The sequence below is a fragment of the Pagrus pagrus genome (assembly GCF_965226575.1).
Source record: "Pagrus pagrus genome assembly, chromosome: 24".
NCBI lineage: Eukaryota > Metazoa > Chordata > Actinopteri > Spariformes > Sparidae > Pagrus > Pagrus pagrus.
The window spans coordinates 14,369,111-14,385,725 of NC_140206.1; the positions used below are offsets into that span (position 1 = coordinate 14,369,111).

The 16,615-nt window shown below is 40.0% G+C and overlaps 1 protein-coding gene across 14 annotated transcripts in view; it reads right to left on the reverse strand.

Annotated features, from left to right (window-relative positions):
- LOC311253596 (peripheral plasma membrane protein CASK-like) overlaps positions 1 to 16,615 on the reverse strand; it is a 47,621-nt gene that overhangs the window by 5,982 nt on the left and 25,024 nt on the right. The window contains exons 7-24 of one of the 14 annotated variants that reach the window (XM_084347681.1): positions 16,215 to 16,393; positions 15,342 to 15,464; positions 14,761 to 14,844; positions 14,404 to 14,503; positions 13,370 to 13,387; positions 11,627 to 11,751; positions 11,375 to 11,452; positions 9,993 to 10,073; positions 8,523 to 8,711; positions 8,184 to 8,262; positions 7,786 to 7,871; positions 7,452 to 7,520; positions 7,296 to 7,364; positions 7,127 to 7,162; positions 6,456 to 6,494; positions 5,751 to 5,947; positions 3,892 to 4,007; positions 2,303 to 2,368 (exon numbers count right to left, since the gene is read on the reverse strand). In XM_084347681.1, the coding sequence (XP_084203807.1) occupies positions 2,303 to 2,368; positions 3,892 to 4,007; positions 5,751 to 5,947; positions 6,456 to 6,494; positions 7,127 to 7,162; positions 7,296 to 7,364; positions 7,452 to 7,520; positions 7,786 to 7,871; positions 8,184 to 8,262; positions 8,523 to 8,711; positions 9,993 to 10,073; positions 11,375 to 11,452; positions 11,627 to 11,751; positions 13,370 to 13,387; positions 14,404 to 14,503; positions 14,761 to 14,844; positions 15,342 to 15,464; positions 16,215 to 16,393 (1,734 nt within the window). Of the gene's footprint in view, positions 1 to 2,302; positions 2,384 to 3,891; positions 4,008 to 5,750; positions 5,948 to 6,455; positions 6,495 to 7,126; positions 7,163 to 7,295; positions 7,521 to 7,785; positions 7,872 to 8,183; positions 8,263 to 8,522; positions 8,712 to 9,992; positions 10,074 to 11,374; positions 11,453 to 11,626; positions 11,752 to 13,369; positions 13,388 to 14,403; positions 14,504 to 14,760; positions 14,845 to 15,341; positions 15,465 to 16,214; positions 16,394 to 16,615 lie in introns of all 14 variants that reach the window. The other 13 variants (XM_084347679.1, XM_084347678.1, XM_084347680.1 and 10 more) reach the window with 13 other exon arrangements.

Here is a 16,615-nt window from a genome sequence, read left to right on the forward strand (position 1 = left end):
CATCCAGAGTTAATACCCTTCCATAACATTTCAGTCATTGAGATGCTTTCATACGGAAGCGCATTGCATTCACTGGATAAAAAAAAATTAGACACCTTATCTCGTAATTACGAGATCAGGATCTCATAATTATGAGAAAAGATCACGTAATTGCGAGAAAAGATCTCGTAATTATGAGACAGTGAAACACTTGGTCAAGCCAGCCCACACGTTGTTTTGCGGTGCCCGCATATACTGCACATTACACTAATAGCGAGAAAAGACTCGTTTCTAAGGCTTCCACAATGACCCCAGGACGTAACAAATACTCGCGTCAATCTGATGTAGCCTTTCAAAATAAAAGCCTGGTACACATTCATATTTCCTTTACATTAAGGTTAAAGTTTTAAAAAACAAAACTACACGTTACTACTCTACCGTTCCACTTCAGACTGATAGTACTCAACCTCAGGATGAACACCCAGAAAAATCAGGTCAATCTGATGTGGCATTTCAGAATAAAAGCCCTCTGAACTTTAATATTTCACTATTATATGTACATTAGGATTCATATTTCTTAAACTACCAATTATTACTGGACCGTTCCACTTCAGACTGATAGTACTCGACCTCAAAAATTCAGGTCAATCTGATGTGGAATTTCAAAATTAAAGCCCTCTTAAATGTCAGATATTGTCAATATTTACATGTATATTCAGATGGATATTAAAAAAAAGTTTTCCACAAAAAATTCCCCAGACTAGTTTTAATTCAGACTGGTAGTGGTCCACCCCAGAGACTCACTCATGTAATATCAGGAAGTTCTGATGTGGAATTTCAAAATTAAAGCCCTCTGAAATTTGAAATATTTTGAATATTTTCCCTCAAATTCAGATTTACATTGAAAGGAAACTACCTGTTTCCACAGAATAATTTCAGTTCAGAATGATAGTACCCCACCTCAGAGACTCACTCATTTAATATCAGGAAGTTCTGATGTGGAATTTCAAAATTAAAGCCCGCTGAAATTTGAAATATTTTGTGTGGAAACAGGTAGTTTCTTTTTAATGTCAAGCTGAATTCACATGGAAATATTGACAATATCTGACATTAAGAGGGGTTTTATTTTGAAATCCACATCAGAACTTTCTGATATTATTTGAGTGGGTCTAAGAGATGGACCACTATCACTCTGAACTGAAATTAGTCTGTGGAAACAGGAAGTTTTCTTTTAATGTAAATCTGAATTTGAGCAAAATATTGAAAATATAATCCAAATTTCAGAGGGCTTTAATTTTGAAGATCCACATCAGAACTTCCTGATACTACATGAGTGAGGCTCTGAGGTGGACCACTATCAGTCTGAACTGAAATTAGTCTGTGGAAACAGGGAGTTTCCTCCTAATATCAATCTGAATTAAGAGAGAAATATGACATTTTAGAGGGCTTTTATTTTGAAAGGCTACATCAGATTGAAGTGAGTATTTGTTATGTCCTGGGGTCGTTGTGGAAGCCTTTGAAACTAGTCTTTTCTCGCTATTAGTGTAATCACACTAATAAAACACACAATATATGCGGGCACCGCAAAACAACGTGTGGGCTGGCTTGACCGCAGTGTTTCACTATCTCATAATTACGAGATCTTTTCTCATAATTATGAGATCCTGATCTAGTAATTACGAGATAATGTGTCTAATTTTTTTTTTATCCAGTGAATGCAATGCGCTTCCGTACTTTCATGACCCATCAGTTCATTCAAGTTGTGGCTAACTTTCTTACCATCTGTAATTGTCTCAGTTCCCTATCAACGTCTTTATGGCTCGCCATCCAGAATGCATTTTAGTGACTCTACGCAAGGTGATGTAACAACATATTGCTTCATGACTGGTATGGAGTAGAGAAATGATTACATCAATCCATAATTAATTCAGTGCACACGTGGGCATTGTATGAGAACAGCTTGAGAAAGTATTCTTCTGTGCAAGTCAGTAAAATGTCACTGTGTAGGGTTCAATTGATGAAAAGTCTGTGGTTCTTCCTCTGTGAAATTGACCACAAACTTTTCCACTTCCCTTTTCTGTGTTGAATCATCATGGATGAGTAATTTGGAAGATCATTGAAACAACCACATTAACAACTGATCCTACTCTTTGACATGTAATCAAATTGGACCTTGAGTTTAAGATTTACTTTTCAAAACCTTTAAAGCCCAAATGTCTGAAGGAGGATCTGTAATCCTGCAACACTACAAAACATAGTTTCAGTCACTATAATAACCCCTAACCAGACAAACAAATTAACACCAATTTTACTGTTTACTTACCAAGCAACACCAGTGTTTTCCTCTTGAACGATGGCAGTTTGACTACCTCCTCATATGTTACCAGATCTAGTTGGTCAAACACTGCAGAACAGAGGAGAAACATTAGGTTAGCACACCATCAGCTGTAAATTGTCTTTCATTCTAGGGTTAGATGCAACATAGAGTATAAACTCACCATTTAAAAAGGGAAATATGTGTTAAAAAATAATCTGCCTTACTCTCTCTTTGGCTTGTGAAGCAAGTGGATAATATACCCTCAGTCACCAGTTTATAAGGTGAACCTTATACAGTCTGATACAACAGTCCTGCAATAAATGCTACTTGATTAATGTTATATTGTTGAGTATTTTGTTAAGCCTGTATTGATTTAACTTAATGGTCATTTTGGGGGCTTCAGTGTGTGACAGTATTCTCAAGTTTACACCAATATGAACATTAAGTTGAATCATGATCCCTGTTGAAACAAAAGCTCAACGTTACAACATGACGGTATGATTTATTTCTGGGCTGATGTATCAAACTACCAGTTTGCCATAATAAACTGGCAACTGAGTGTACATACTCCACAATAGTGTGAAAAAAAATAAACATCTCAATAAATACATGCAAACCTAATAAAGAATCAGAGGGGCACTAGCAATGCTAATGAGATTAACATTAATTTCAATGCTCGGTCCCTGTGGCTTAAATCAAGCGTGCTCAAACACATGGGTTTTTAATATTTAGAGCCGAGTTATTCAAATGATGCCATAATGTACAACAACTGCTCTTTCAAACAAGCACCCAGCAGACTAGAGGAAGGTCAAATACCTTGAGAAAGCATTAAAACTTGCTTATTTGCACTAACCTTGGTCAGAGTGAAAAACATAACCAAGCTGAGCTGAGTAGCATCTCATCAATTTGAATTACATTTCTTATAACAAACCAAACAAAGCGGCCGTCATTCAAAAGTCAAGGAGACATTAGGAAGAGGACAAGGTTTAAAAGCAGAAAGAGGAGGAAGAAAAACACAGAAGCTGGACGCCAGCTGTCTGGTGTTACTTACATGCAGCCATGTCATTGGGTAAGAGACAGCATGAAATATGGACAAAGGGTGGGAGCGGAAGGGTTAATAAAAAGACACCATAAAAGAAGACAAATTGAACAAAAAAACACCATAACAAAAATTGTAAACATCAAAAGCTGTTAATTGCAACACTGTTAGTTACTGAGAAACGAGGCAGCATTTGGAGAGGTCTGTCAGAGGGAAAACGCAACACACGTGCAGCAGTTACACAAACCATTACATTACAAAGGTGCGACAATGTGATCATTTATCCCACGTGACCTTTGAACCTAGACACTTCAATCAAAACATCTGATTTTTAATGATACAATAATACTCTACAAAGTCCCTGACAAAAATTCATCATGCTACCTTAAGCTGTAACTTGAGAGTGGATTTCTTGCACCCTTAATTAGAGTCAACTGCATAGCTAGATGGCGTACTTCCTCTTTGCTTTGCGTTGCACTATATTGCCTTAGTGAGCTATCAAATGAGATGCTTGTAGTGGGTTAGCTTAGCTCTGTTGCACCATTTGTTGAATTACCTGCATTGTGCTTGGCCAGGTACTTGTCTTTGTACTGTTTCTTCTTCTTGCCAAACCAGGTGCAGCTCGCCTGCTGTTCCTGTTTGGTTTTCTCCATCGCTATACATGCTACACGCCTGAAAAGAACATACAGTATGTACTGTTAGATTAAATGGCCTTGTCTGTCGTTCCATATTTATGTGTGGCTTTACATTATTATAGATCAGAGGTGCCCAAACTTTTTCCGAAATAAAAATTTAATGGTGGGCCAAAAGCAAACACCTTTTGTATTATATTGTAAAGATGCAAAATGGTACTCGGTCAGTTAAGGGAATTTGTGATCCAACTTCTTTTGTAAAGTATTGCTCTGCCCGCTGTACTCAGATTATAACCATTCATTTAATTTTTTCCCCTTGTTAGATACATTTGGTGAGCGAACTTTGGCCCACGGCCCTGTTATAGATGCTAAAGACCTGAAGGTATACATGCATAAAAATGAAATTATTATTTTTTTCTGGTCAATACTGCACATAGAGCCCGCGACGTCCTCAAAAAGCTAAAACAATCTTCCAAAAAATCAATAAGAGGAAGCATGTGAATGAATCTTGAGGCAAAGTTGAGTTGAGTCTTCATTGCTATTTAGCTTGATTCCCACAGAGGGCACTGTTTACATTTTGATAGGGGCAAAAAGTCACAGTTACAGTGGTTGCACTTAATGTAACGTCCTTGTGCAGTTGTCAAGACGGAGACATGATTAAACTTAAACAAGTCATGTTACGGATCACAACTGACTAACGACTGTCCTCTGTGCTGTGCATTTCAACGTCATACAAACCGCTAGACTTTGATGGTTTTTCAAAGAGAGGTGAGCGTCTCAACTGTTCCCATTAAGCTTAATTATATGGGTAGGCATTGCTTTCCATGTTGTCAATCATAAATATCCTAGTTATAATTCATTCTCATAGGTTAGTTACAGTTACATCTGTTAAACAGAAAATCAGTTAATGTGGATTTATACATGAAGTATGAGACCAGATGTTTGTTGAATAGTTAATCCAGTGCTGCATTTGGTACTGAGAATTAGTTTAACATAATTCAGCACTGTGTTCAATGTTTTGATTCAGTTGCCTAATTTGTGGCTCTTCGCTTGCATTTTGTAAATCAGCATGGCCCTCTGGGGAAAACAATTTTGAATAGGTGCACTGACATGGTTAAGTTTGCTTAGCATCACGGTGAAGAGGTCAGAGTATCTAACTGTAGCCACAAGCTTGTGTTTTGATCTCTGCGTGCTTTGTCACTTCAATAGCCTAAATGTTATGTTAATAAGCTGTGTATTGGTGAAACCTACAGCTTCACGCCATCCACATCCTAACACATAAAACCCGACAGATAGCACTAACCTACTACATGAGTGTTATGAAAACATCTCATCATACAATGAAACTACACCTAGGGCTGGAATGGTCATTGGTAAATTTCCATGGTCAATAACCATTTAAAAAAATATCACAGTATTATACAGCTATCAATAATAATATCAGTTGCAATGGCTTTTAATAGGACTAGTGTCTTTTTTGGTTGAACAAATGCTGTGTCATAATTTATATATTTAAAAAAATATTATCTATGACAGACATGGAACTTGACATCAACTTGAAAACACATCTTTGTAGTAACAGTGAAAAATTCAGTACCATAGTTAAGTTAATGTGCACGTTAAGATAATCATCAATTTTCATATTACAGTATGAAAAAAAATGGTATATCGATGCAACTCTAGATAACTCCTGGTATAAGTCCTCCTGTACCCTAATGAAGGTTCTAATGTTGGTGGTGGTGCTGTTGAACTGTATTGTTTAATTGTTGCGTGTTCTACTCACCACTCCTGTAGCTCAGGTGAGGGGATGAGGCCTGCGGTGCCATTCTTGGTGTTCTCCAGCTTTCCCTGCCACCAGTTGTGGTCGTCCTTGGAGATGATCTGAATTATGTCACCTACCCGGAAGCGAATGCCTGCCTCCTTACATGGGATGAGGTCGTCTTTGGCCGGGTCATACTCAAACTGAGCACGTACGTAAATCTAGAAGGGCAGGACAGTGAGACAAAAAAAAAAATTTGCTGACACAGTGGCAAGGACAGTGTTGCATATAAATATAGGGAAGAATATGATGGGCCAAGCTGCCCATATGAGTGGAGACTGGCTGGCTGACAAATCGATAAGTTAGAAATGCGGCGCTGACATTTGTCATTAAAAGATAAAAAGACAGCAGAGGGAAAATCAAGAGCGTAGCGTGTAAGCCGAAGCAGGAAAGGGCACAGACATTTAGATAAATGAACAGCAGGACAAACATGGTCAAACAAAGCACTTTGCCACATCTCCACCTGTGGCCGTATCAGTTTTATCGGCGGCTAACATCAACATATTTTTTTGTTGCCTTTTATGTCCACTGACAAACCAGGTATGAAGATTAAGCCTTGACAGCTAGCATGGGATCTAGACACCACTATGATGAGGAACCGAACTTTGCGATGGGGGTGGAAGAAGTTGGTATCTACTTCTACGAAGGGTCCACTTAGAGACATCTTACCTTGATGGACAATTTGTCCTTGATAGCAGGTCTGGAGATCTATGGGGTTGAGAGCATCACACACACACTTACACATATATCATGCAGTAGAAAACGTTGGGGGGCATAAACAAAAGAGGTGTGATGAAGGACCCACAATTGGATGGTGAACCTTATATATTCAAGTGTTTGTACTGCATTTCATGTTTGTGTGAGAACTTGGAGAATAAGCGCATCGCGAAACAAACAAAAATGGCCGACATCAACAAGTGAGTAAGAGGAAGTTGTAACAAAGGTAAATCAGGGTTCCTAACGTTTTCCATCTCAAATGTTGTTACTCGTTACAGACTTGCATTTCTCATCAAAAAAATCTAGCAAGGAATTATGCCTATCATCAAGGCCATATTACACTACAGGGGAATTTTCTCTAACATCTGCCTTTATTTTAATTTTTTTAAACAACTGTAGGAATCCTTTCCAATGTTCAAGAAAGGCCAAAGCAGTCAAGCGTTGAGGCCTGACATTGGAGAGTGAGACTTGACGGACTGGGGAAGGAGGAATGGATAGGTGCTTTTAAGTGCATACACAGTCAGTACATACATGCAGATTTGGACTTGATGGGATGAGTGTTAGTTTGTCATATCAGTAATGCAGTTAGTGCAGTTACGGTATAAAGAACTGGGAAATCTCACCAGACGGCCTTTTGGCTGGATCGTTGATGGCAGGTCCTGGGTGGGATGACAGAAAATTATGTGTACGTTTTTGTTTCACAGGAACCACAACATAGAAACAGGAGAGAGAAAAAAAAAAAAATCACATTTTTTGTGTGTTTCATAGTGAAGAGCAGAAGCACAAACATACCAGGATGGAGCTGGTGACACTAGCATGACCATTGGCTGGCGACTGCCGGGACAAATCTGGTGACTCTTTCTGCAACAGAAAATACAAAAAATCTTTCTTTCCATCCTTTTGAAGGTGCAACGATATATGCAAGTCTCGGTGCGTTTTATTCCCTACCTCACAAGACATGGACTGGGACCGGTAACTGGGTACAATCTTGAAGGTGATGCTACCCCTCATCTCCCTCTGTGTGGACAATAAATAATGCGTTACGTTAATAGCAAGATCATAAAGAAAGTGATACGGTCACAGCCCTTTCAGCCCAGTACCACAGCTGCTCACTTTTACTTACTCCAAATCAAGTATCACTGATATTATATTAGTCCACAAATGGAAATCAAATTTTAACAATCTATAACACACGCTAAATACATGCTGAGAATTTAAGATTAAACAAAAAGAAAGGAACACTCAGGGCCTGATTCTGGAAAGTCTGATCCGTGTGACTTACCAGCATCTTTTGGAGCTGTTCTACAGTCTGATTGGCAACGCTGATGCCATTAATCTCTCGGATCTCATCTCCTACATGCAGAGTCCCTGAAGCAGAGATATAATGAATTAATAAATGTTACAAATGAGGCTCTTGGGTGTTAAATCAACGCCTGGCAAAGCAGAGGCCTGGAAAACCCAGGGGGTTACTGAGAAGGCTCCAGGGGGGGGCCCGACTAATGTAAGGAAGAGTTGCATTTAATTCTTTTTTCAATTACCAAAAGGGAGTCAGGTGAAATAGAGGAAGACGAAAGACATTATTGAAAATCTCATGAGATGACAACATTATTGGATAAATATTGGCCATTATATGTGCATGTAAGGTTTAATGGTTGCACTCATTTTTATATGGTTGCATACCTTGTCGATGAATCATTCCACCATGCATGATTCGGGCCACAATGCAGTGGTTGAGCTCGTTCATTTTCAGAGTGATGCCCTGAAAGAGACCGACAGAAGTTCAGAGTGATAACTGATAACCATTGATAACCGTTGAGAGTGACAGTACATTCTGCACACATGCAATATCCACAGTCACAGTCTACATCATTAGAATTAGTTTTAATAATGTAGTCAAGGAACATGTATCCAGAAGTGAACTGGTTGGTTGAAAAGACAAAGTGAGCAAGTAAATTCATTCATATTTAAAATGTTCAGCAAGAATCTTGAAAGTGTGTATCTCTGTTTCAGTTTACACACCATTGGCTCGTCAGTGTTCTTCTGAAACTGCACCAGGCGAACCCTGGTGACATTCTCCAGGTCCATGTCTCCGTTAGTGCTGTCTGGGGAGTCTCCGTTCAGGTAAGGTGAAGTGGGCGGGGGGGTCACCCTCAGTGCCTCATCGCTGTAGACCTCATGGGCCACCACATCGTGGGTCTGCAGCAGAGCCTGGAGTGTACACAGAGGGTCATGAATGTTAAGACTAACGGATCAAACTGCACAGTGTCCTTTGTATCCCTGTTGTTTCTGTCAGTGGACCCAGTGGGAATGAAGCCAGTTAACACAACTATTAATGCTGTATACACAAACAATGTTTTTAATGTCCGTAGGCAAATTAAACAATGGTTAAATGGTTAAAACAAATATCAAAACCCAATCAAGAAGAAGGTACATTTTTTGTGTATGTGAGGTATACCTCCAACGTTAGATAGAGTGTGGCTTACACTAATCCTCTTTGGGCACTAATAGTGTTACTGACACACAATGAGTTTTTACAAACACGGACTGGCTGCATTTGCCAAATGTTCACATCTGTTCATCGGAGCAACAACATGTTCTGTGATGATGCATGACAGTCATAGAGAGTTGAAACAGCTGGCACTAGAGGCCCATGGTGAACAATTGTTGAAGAACATTTTTTTCCAGCAATGCAGCAATGCACAGGAAAAGGTTTTAAAAGTGAAAGAATCGGCAAGTGAGATGTGTGTGTGACTTCATAGCCCTTCATAGCAATTCTGCTAACAACAGCATCACAGCATGAAACCACAGCCAGCCAGGTCAGGGGACAAGATGGGCTAATTGGATTAAACCAACCCTAAGGCATGACAGCTCCAGTAAGTGTCCCAGCCTGAATCAGCACAGGGAAACACCTCAGCCTCTTCTAATTCAAACTTCCATCATCCTACATTTAGCTGTTGTGCAGTTTTCTAAATGACAATAGATCAAAGGAATATTACAAAGCTACTCAACTCGGCTTCAAGACAAGCTTCACCTTCAGCTGCAGTATTTACAGAATCCAATGATGTCGTACCTTTACATGAAATCCACCACAGACTCAGTTTCCATGTCTGTAAATAATGTCATCCCAAATTCTTCTTCTTGTTTCAGTCCGAGACAGTCTCAGTCTACAGTCTCTGTATATCCACACTGAAGCCAGCCTGAAGCCCCTGAGCACATTTTCTCTTCAGCTCTCCCTACCACTCTAATTCCTCTACCTCTGTTCCTCTTCCCCTGTGTGTGCCTGTCCCCGTCCAAGGGCTCGCCAAGCTCAGGTGCTAAGCAGCTTTGTGGCCGAGGGAGTTATGTGGATTGAGAAGAACCCTACTTCTGACACATTACATTATAATCTCTAACACCGATAAGCATGCTCTACATGCACAGACCAAAAGATCTGAAAGAAGAATGTGTGTGTGTGTCTGTGTATGTTCCTCTGTGTCTGTAATATCCCACCATAAAGTGTGGCTGTGTGAGGATCCTCCGGAGCTCCTTGGCCTCCATGTTCTCTGGATAACATGAGATAGTTTCCAGTACCTGGTCAAGAAAAAGAGGTGTGAGTCTCGAGAATAAAATAATTTTTAAGTCCCAGCACAATGTCTGATTCTGTTCCGTTTATTATTGAATTGCTTTTGAGGTAACAGAGTCTCATCCCCAGCTCATCACATACTGACACTGTGAGTTGGCGGCGGACCCGAGCCACTATTACTATTTTCTCAATTAATTTATTAGTTGTGTGGCCTGTCAGAAAATGGTGCAAAATGTTGACCAGTGTTTCCTAAAGCCCAACATGAAATCCTTTAATGTCTTGGTTTGTCCAAAAGTCAATGATTAAAGGATAACTACCGTTTTTTACAACCTGGACCTTATTTCTAGCAAAATATATGATCATTTACTCACCCAGATAACTTTGGTGTCGTTTGGAGTCATTCGGACGAAATTAGATCCAGTGTAGCGCTGCGTATATCCATATAAGCGCAGCCTCTATGAGCATTATCTGCCACGAAACTAGTTCATTTCACAAATATTTTGTTACGATACGCTAGTGCTATTCCCCTCTGAGTCCAGGCTCGTCTGTTGTCAACATTCGGGGTCTGTAGGTTGACCTACTACCTCGGACCTGGAAGATCTCATCTCTGAGCTGCGTGTGCATCCGCGACAGCCCGGATTGTTTACCTGTAGCTGCTACTGCTAGTTTTGAGACCGGACTCAGAGGGGAATAAGCACTAGCGTATCATGACAAAATATTGGTGAAATGAACTAGTTTCGTGGCAGATAATGTGTTATATAGAGGCTGTGTGTCGATGCCCCGTCACTCGCATTATATGGATATACCGGCGCTACACCGGATCTAATTTCGTCCGAACGACTCCAAATGACACCGAAGTTATCTGGGGGAGTAAATGATCATATATTTTGCTAGAAATAAGGTCCAGGTTGTAAAAAACGGTACTTATCCTTTAACTGTCAACTGTCAGTTGACTGTCATCGAGAAGTTAAAAAAACCCTAAAACATTCACATTTAAGAAGCTGGGATCAGAGAACTTTAATTAATTGCCAACTGTTTTAGTAATTGATTTATCAGTTTGAGTCAAAAGTTAAAGTATTAATAACTAATTGATCATTGATTATTTGTAGCAATTGCTTTGCCAAGAAGCTTTTTAAGTAAGCATCACTCATTGTTTAGGACCTGACTAAGTAATTATGTACTATAATCACAGCATTTTCAGATGAGATTAGTGGATTAAAAGCCACATAAAGGAGACCCCAGTTTTTGAGTGCCACTTCTCATCTTGAATGGTCCTTTATTTAGTGAACATGAACAGCAGGTTCCTCACCTCTTTGGCTCTCTGCACTCCATCACTTGGAGGATTTCTGATCTGAGGGGACGACCTCGTGTTAATTTTGTCATAAAGCTGAAATGACACACAATAACATATAATTAGACATACAATTAGAAAGTTTACAGGATAGTAAGTAAAAGCAGCATATCAGAGAAATACCGTCTTAAGCTGACGCTTGACTTGTCATGACACCTACTGGTCAGTCTCAGTATTACAGAGGAAGGTGTGGTATTGTGGTTTACTCACATCTAACAGGGTGTGGAGATGCTGATCTTGGAAGACACTGTGGAGGAAGTCCATGTCTTTCTCACTGCAGTCCGTCAGTGCATGAATCTCCTCAAGACTGTCCAAAACCTGTGATACTGCCCCTGTACACACACACATGTCAAGGTTACACAAACAAATAGAGCCTCACGCACAGACACACTCACAAGTACACCAAGCAGTCCCTGCAAACATTCATCACGACACAAAATGCAAACACTGAACATGGACAGACTCATCCACAAACATACTTCACGTTCTACAAACAGGCAAAAAAACGACAAATACCAAAAATAACACCAAACGTAGACAAACAGTAGATGTCACGACAGAAAACACAGACAACACACACAAACACTCAAAACTATTTAACCCCAAGTACCTGCTGCATCGCCCACACATGCAGCAAAACCAGAGAAACAGCAGTACATTGCATCAATACAACATCAGGAGAAAGTCACTTCAGAAAGTCAGTGTGGATGATGGGTTAGGAGCAATACACCCAAGAAAAATGCAAAAATATGCAGAGGAAAACGAAAAGAAAGTATTTGCAAGGTCTGGAAGGCTACATTTGTCTGAGAACTAATGTATCATGTAATAACATCAAATTTAAAAAGTCAAAGAAATATGTGTAGCCTACATGGAAGATGTAAAAATGTTGCATGTTAAGATGATAGACAGTGTGTTACAGGAAGTCTAAAAGTACTTTGAAAATAATTTAGATTTGAGTTTTTACTCTTTGATACACATATTTGAAACCACAAGCTGATCCTTAAATGACCGCATAATTTATTAGTGGTAGGTGAGATGATATTACACAACTATGTCTGGAGTTTTTCAAGGCCTCCACCGCCAAACCAGGGAATGACCTGTATCTCTTACAGATGATTTCATAAATATTTCATGCGTTAAAATTATTAAATACACTTCATCCTTGAAAGTTTTTAACCCTGCACAGACTCCAATTTTTAATATGGTCTTGAATAGGAAAACAAGCACTGCCTTAGAAAAATTCAATTAACAAGACATCTCCATAAAGAAGCCCTGAAATACCAGACGAGAGATGGACATGAAGGAAAAAAAATATCAAAATTACAAACATAACTTTGGGCTAATAATGGTCTTTAACTCCGCTATGACTGAGGCATGAAAGTGATATAGCAGAGGAGAAAACATGCTATTTAAGCTGTTACTATCATTGAGAAAACCTTGGTAGAGGTCTGTTTACATGCATCATGTTACTCCAATTAAGGATCCCAATTTTATTTCATGAACAGATCAATAATTCCTTAATAAATAAAAGAAATATAAAATGTGTGCAAATACCTCAAGGAAAATGGTGTGACATACAATGTGCTGCATGTAGGACTAAAGACAAGCTTTAACAGTATCCTGATTACGATAGAAAGTTTCACTCTTCACCTTTGTTTTTTGTTTGTGTCACAAAGTAACAATCAAGTTTTGCTTAATCTGTGTTTACAGAGCTCCCTGTGAAAGGAGTCAAGACGATGCATATAGACGGAAAACTGTCTTTACAGGAGGAAGAATTCGGATTAAAAGCACACCAATAAACCATGTTTTTTTTTCTTAAAGAGAGACAGGAGAGAAGGATGGAGGATTAGACCCCACAATATCCAATACTAAAAAAAATAAAATGCACATGATGATAATGCCATGATGATATCACACATCAAGATTCTATGGGTGGGGAGGGGGGATACGTACTTTCAGCAGCTAGCAGTCCTAGAGACAGCACAGCAGAAGAAAAACAACACCAAAGAAAGAGAGGCTGAGATTAGAGGAGGTTTACAGCAACTATGGCTCTCACAATGAGAGAGAGAGGAAAGAGAGGTAGACAACAAAGAGAGAGAGGTGGCAGCGTGAGGAAGCATGAGGGCAGGAAGGGAATAAAAAGGAGGCAGAGGAGAAATAAAGGAAAGAGCAGCGACAGAGAGAGAAAATCAGCAAAAGCAGCCAAGTTGAATAATCTGCCGAGCTGCTGCCTGCAAGCATCTACTATACAACACAAGACTATGACCAGGAACATGTCTGGTTTATTTTTGCCATTGTAGACTTTCAGTCTTCAGGAAGCATGACTGTAGCAGACTGCCAGCCTCAGCAGAAATGACATCTGCGGTGGTGAAAGTATATCTGGCTGCAGCAGCTACATATAAACCTGAGCAGATAAATGTGAGGAGTTTAGCCACTTATTCATTAGGTGATGATGTAACACACTGCTCATTTTCTACTGTTTATGAAAGGGACACAAGTGGTTTCGGTATACTAATAGGTAATGGCAGGTGTAGCCTGTAGCTTCCTTCTCAAAGGAAGTGAAAGTCCGTGGCTGAGACAGGGAAATGAGGCTTGTTGAGCAACATCTGTCTCCATACAAACAGAGGAACTTCTAAACAGACAGCTGGAGATCACATTAAGATACTGGAATAGAAAGTGCAAGAATAGAAACTGGGCAAGAAAGTGAACATGTTCTTTGGTATAGATGCATGATGGTACGTTTAATCTTTGACCTTACTTGACATAATGAGAACCAAATTTGTACCATAACACTATTTGATTCTAAATGACACTATTTTATTGTCCTTTAGGTTTTATTATCCAACAATTCAGTGGGGTTTTCCTTTTTTAACTTCTTTAGGTCGTTTATCCTACCTGCATTGCATTTACTCGATCTCTGTGTTAAAAATACATTTGGAAAGTTGCAAACCTACAAAACCAGGATAGTGCTCTGTTGCATGAGTTACCTGAGGAGGTGGGGTCATCTGAGAAGTCATGTAGCTCCTCTGGGGGGTCTCCATAGTAGGAATTAAACTTGTGGCTGGAAACAGCAGCCAGAACTGCACCCTGGGATACGGAGTAAGGATAACACACCTATTAAATAAAACCTCATGTTGTGTGGTGTACTGTATATGAATGCTTTGTATACGAAGCCGCAGGAGGACAGGCCTGTTAAGAATCTTAGAAAACATTAGCAAGAACTGTATTTGGGTCAGGCATCAGATACAGCAGCACCCTGTGTAGGAGGTGATACTTCCTCTCAACTCAAGGAAGTAGCTTTGAAAAACTTTAGATGTTCAGTTTAGCATCAACACTGTGCTGACCTTCAGCTTCCGCCTGGCATTGAACTTCCTCAGCTGCTCCACTGTTTCAGGCAGGTGGATCTTGTAGGCATACCTGTCCCTCTCCTACACACACACACACACACACACACACACACACACACACACACACACACACACACACACACACACACACACACACACACACACACACACACACACACACACACACACACACACACACACACACACACACACACACACAAACCATAAACAACATACGCAATACATATGAGCAGTCACAGAACGGATGTGAAAGCAAAGATGTGGTTCCAAGCAGAAGGAAGTGCTCGTGTCAGCATTAAAAAGGCCAGTGGTTAAAGGGTGACATTGAGTTCTTGAGCTAATTTCTTTTACATCACCAAATACAACATCACACTGAATGGTTTGGTTTTTTAATGTTAAACCTTAAAATGGAAGATCCAAAAAAAAAAAAAAAAGATGTTGAAGTTGGCAACATCTACTGTGATAGCTCCTAACCTATAGTGTTTGTGTGTGTGTGTGTGTGTGTGTGTGTGTGTGTGTGTGTGTGTGTGTGTGCGCGTGTGTGTGGGTGAACCTGCCTTCAGCCAGGGGTGGTTGAGGGCCTCGTAGACAGTGATTCTCTCAGCAGGGTCCAGCATCAGCATGCGTCTCACCAGATCCTTGGCACTCTCCGAGATGTGGGCCCACTGGCGCGGGTTCATCTGGACACGCGCACGCACACAGGAGAACAAACACACACTGTCAGTAGCCCGCAGAACATCAGCAACCAAGAGCATTTATCCTGAACGTTGATAACTCCTTATATATCACTGTCTATAATGTCAGTCAAAGTAAAATCAAGTAGCAGTGTTGGAAGAGCTCAATATTTCTTTTCAGAATAACATTTGGGATTTCCGCAGCTTGATAGACCACACTGTAGTGGTGGGCCTGCTATGACTGCATCTGCCACAGATTACTGCAGCAGGTAATTCATGCTCTCAGTTGAAATCAGAGAAGTGAGCAGACCTTTATCACAGTACCTTCTGCTGACACTGTCACGCAAGTTTATTCATCACATCTAACTGCCGTTTGTAAACGGTGAGAAGTTGTGACCGTTACCCTTTTAATGCACTCACCTAACTTTAAATGAGGTAAGAGTAAGAATAGCTCAGTACACGTATTAATTAATTAGGGCTGTATCAAATTATGTCTGGATGGCAAGAGGGACATAGACAACAGGAAAGGAAAGATATATACATTTCTTGTACAATAACTTTGGTCGCAATGTTCACTACTGATACCAAAAATTAGAGATACTAATATCTACATATATACACATAAACTAGAGGGATCAACCTTGATGCACAATTCAGCACAGTGACAAAGAGCAGAAGGAACCAGCTGTGGTGCACTGATGAACATATTCAGCGTGTACACTGACAGACAATGATGGTGTTTGGAAAAACAGCTACTACCTTGTATTTCCCTTTAATGATAGCCTCAAACAAACGCTCTTTGGTGCCATAGAAAGGAAGGCAGCCAGACAGGAGGATGAAGAGGATAACCCCACATCCCCACACATCCACCGGTTTGCCATATGGCTCCCTCTTGACCACCTCTGGGGCCATGAAGTGGGGAGTACCAACTCGACCTGAAAACAGCAGACAGGGAGGCAAGTTTAAGAGTGATTGGTGTTGAGGTGAAATGGAAGCATGTTGGAAATCTAAAGAGATAACCAGTGTTATAAAAGGTATAAGGATATCAAATACACAGGCTAGGCAGACAAGCATTCGTATAATGTATTTTCAAAGTCTTAATCTTGCTCTTTTATATTTCTTGTTTACTGCTCTTTGCATCAATACTGTATTTTGTG